Raw genomic sequence first — 1,889 nt, 5'->3', positions numbered from 1 at the left:
GGGGTAATTTTGTGTGTCGTTGATGTTATTGTTTGTAAATGTGGTCGTTTTGTGTTACATTGCAACAATTCTGTGTCTCCTTGTGGTTGTCTTGACTGTTTTTCCAGTTATATTGCGTCTCCTTGCAGTTCTGCATCTGTTTGTGGTCTTTCTTGTCAGAACAAAGGAGAAAATAAATATTTATCTTTTCTTTGGTTGTTACATTATAATTTGAGTGACATTTTGCAGCTGACTTAGGGCCCCTGGACCTGTGTCCACCAGGACTGTTGAGTAATACATCCATGTTGTGTGTGTGTGTGTGTGTTTTCAGGTTTTGCGGGGTCTCCTTGCCAACCGGCTCCCCAACAATGGTTTCTACAAAGAAGGTCGGTCTGCTCACAGCTATCACACTTTCTCCTCCTCTACGACCTCCTTCTTCTTCATTAGTCTTAAAAACAGTCCCTGATTAAAGAGCCATGATCCTGCAAATCATGTGATGCAAAATTATTTTAATTAATATACCTGTTATAATCTGTTGTTAATGCAAACTCAGCACTTCTTCCATGTTTACCTGTTGTGTTGATACATTTAGTTTAATGTACATTTAAAAAACTTTAATGTTGGACTCACCACTCTGCTGAAAACACATTTTTCTTTGAACAATAATACTGTTTACATTTACTAATATATTCGATCTTTTTGTGTTGTTTATGTTGTATTGATGAAATTAATGTGAGAATGTACACTATACTGAATTTATCATTTCAGCCATCCAGAGTACACGACAGTCAGACATTACTTTCCAGCATTATTTTGTTCTCTAGTTTAAAACACGGTTGCTGCATGTTTTTTTATATGCCTCTTTGATTTATTGCGTTTTGTTGTTGTTGTTCAGTGTTTATGGAGATCGTCGGGGAGAAGTCTCGTCACTCGCTGCAGGAAAACTTGCATCTGATCAAATCACCTGTGCAGGTCATCTGGGGGAAGGAGGACCAGGTATAAATTCATCATAAAATGCTGAATAGATGTTCCTATGAAAATATTTATAGAGTACAGTGACATTTTTTTCAAGGTAACACTTACTATGTGACCAACAAGTTCAATATGTTAACTAAACCTGATTTAACCCAGACAGGAGCAGGAAGAAGGATAAATATATAATTTGCTAATACTGATATCTAAAAAAAAACTCCATTACAAGTAAAAGTCCTACATTCAAAGTGTTACTAAAGTAAGAAGCAAATGTAGGTTAGATATTAAAAGTAAAAGTAGTTACTGTGGAGAATGACATCTCTCAGTGTTACTTTATTTTGTTATTGTATCTTCATTATTGGTTTGATTTCTTTCAAAAACATGATGATGAACGAGTCCTCTCTCTCAGGTGGTGGACGTGTCGGGGTCAGCGGTGCTGCAGGCGGCGCTGCCAAGCTGCCAGGTGACGGTGTTGGAGAACTGTGGTCACTCTGTGGCGTTGGAGCGGCCCAGAAAAGCCGCCACGCTCATTGTGGACTTCCTGCGCAAACAGGAAGTCAACGGTGAAAACACTAAAAAACTTTCCTGAAGAAAACTTTTGAACCCTGTGACGGCTGATGACAGAGAGGAGAATGAAGGAGATGTTGAGGATGAAGTAAAAGGTGAAGAAAACAATGATAATCTTTTATAGTTTGATAAAAGCGTTTTTTACGACAGAGTTTACACCTGAAAATTGATAAACGCACAAAAGTTGGAAGGACTGTTAAATTTTCCTGAAGTTTTTAGACACAGCGCCTTACAGGAAGCTGCAGTCACTGTTTCCAGTGTTAATGTTCAATGAAAACATTCCACGTTTGGATTTTGCACTTTTCTCTGCAGAAAAATTGTATTTCAATTTCCTGTTTCATGTGAATGTCAGGCATTTGTTTGTGTGTGAA

The 1,889-nt window shown here is 37.9% G+C and overlaps 1 protein-coding gene across 1 annotated transcript; it reads left to right on the top strand.

The window, feature by feature from the left end:
• Positions 1-310: 310 nt before the first annotated feature.
• Positions 311-1,878, top strand: LOC121966737 (monoacylglycerol lipase abhd6-A-like; the record flags this gene model as incomplete). Its single annotated transcript, XM_042516805.1, has 3 exons — positions 311-365; positions 875-975; positions 1,361-1,878. Coding segments are annotated over 3 exons (336 nt in total), but the record flags the coding sequence as incomplete, so codon positions are not given.
• Between the last annotated feature and the right edge of the window lie 11 nt (positions 1,879-1,889).

The sequence above is a fragment of the Plectropomus leopardus genome, unplaced genomic scaffold (genome assembly GCF_008729295.1).
Source record: "Plectropomus leopardus isolate mb unplaced genomic scaffold, YSFRI_Pleo_2.0 unplaced_scaffold25727, whole genome shotgun sequence".
Lineage (NCBI taxonomy): Eukaryota > Metazoa > Chordata > Actinopteri > Perciformes > Serranidae > Plectropomus > Plectropomus leopardus.
Note: the sequence above shows the minus strand (reverse complement) of the source record. Positions and strands in the feature narration are given on the sequence as shown.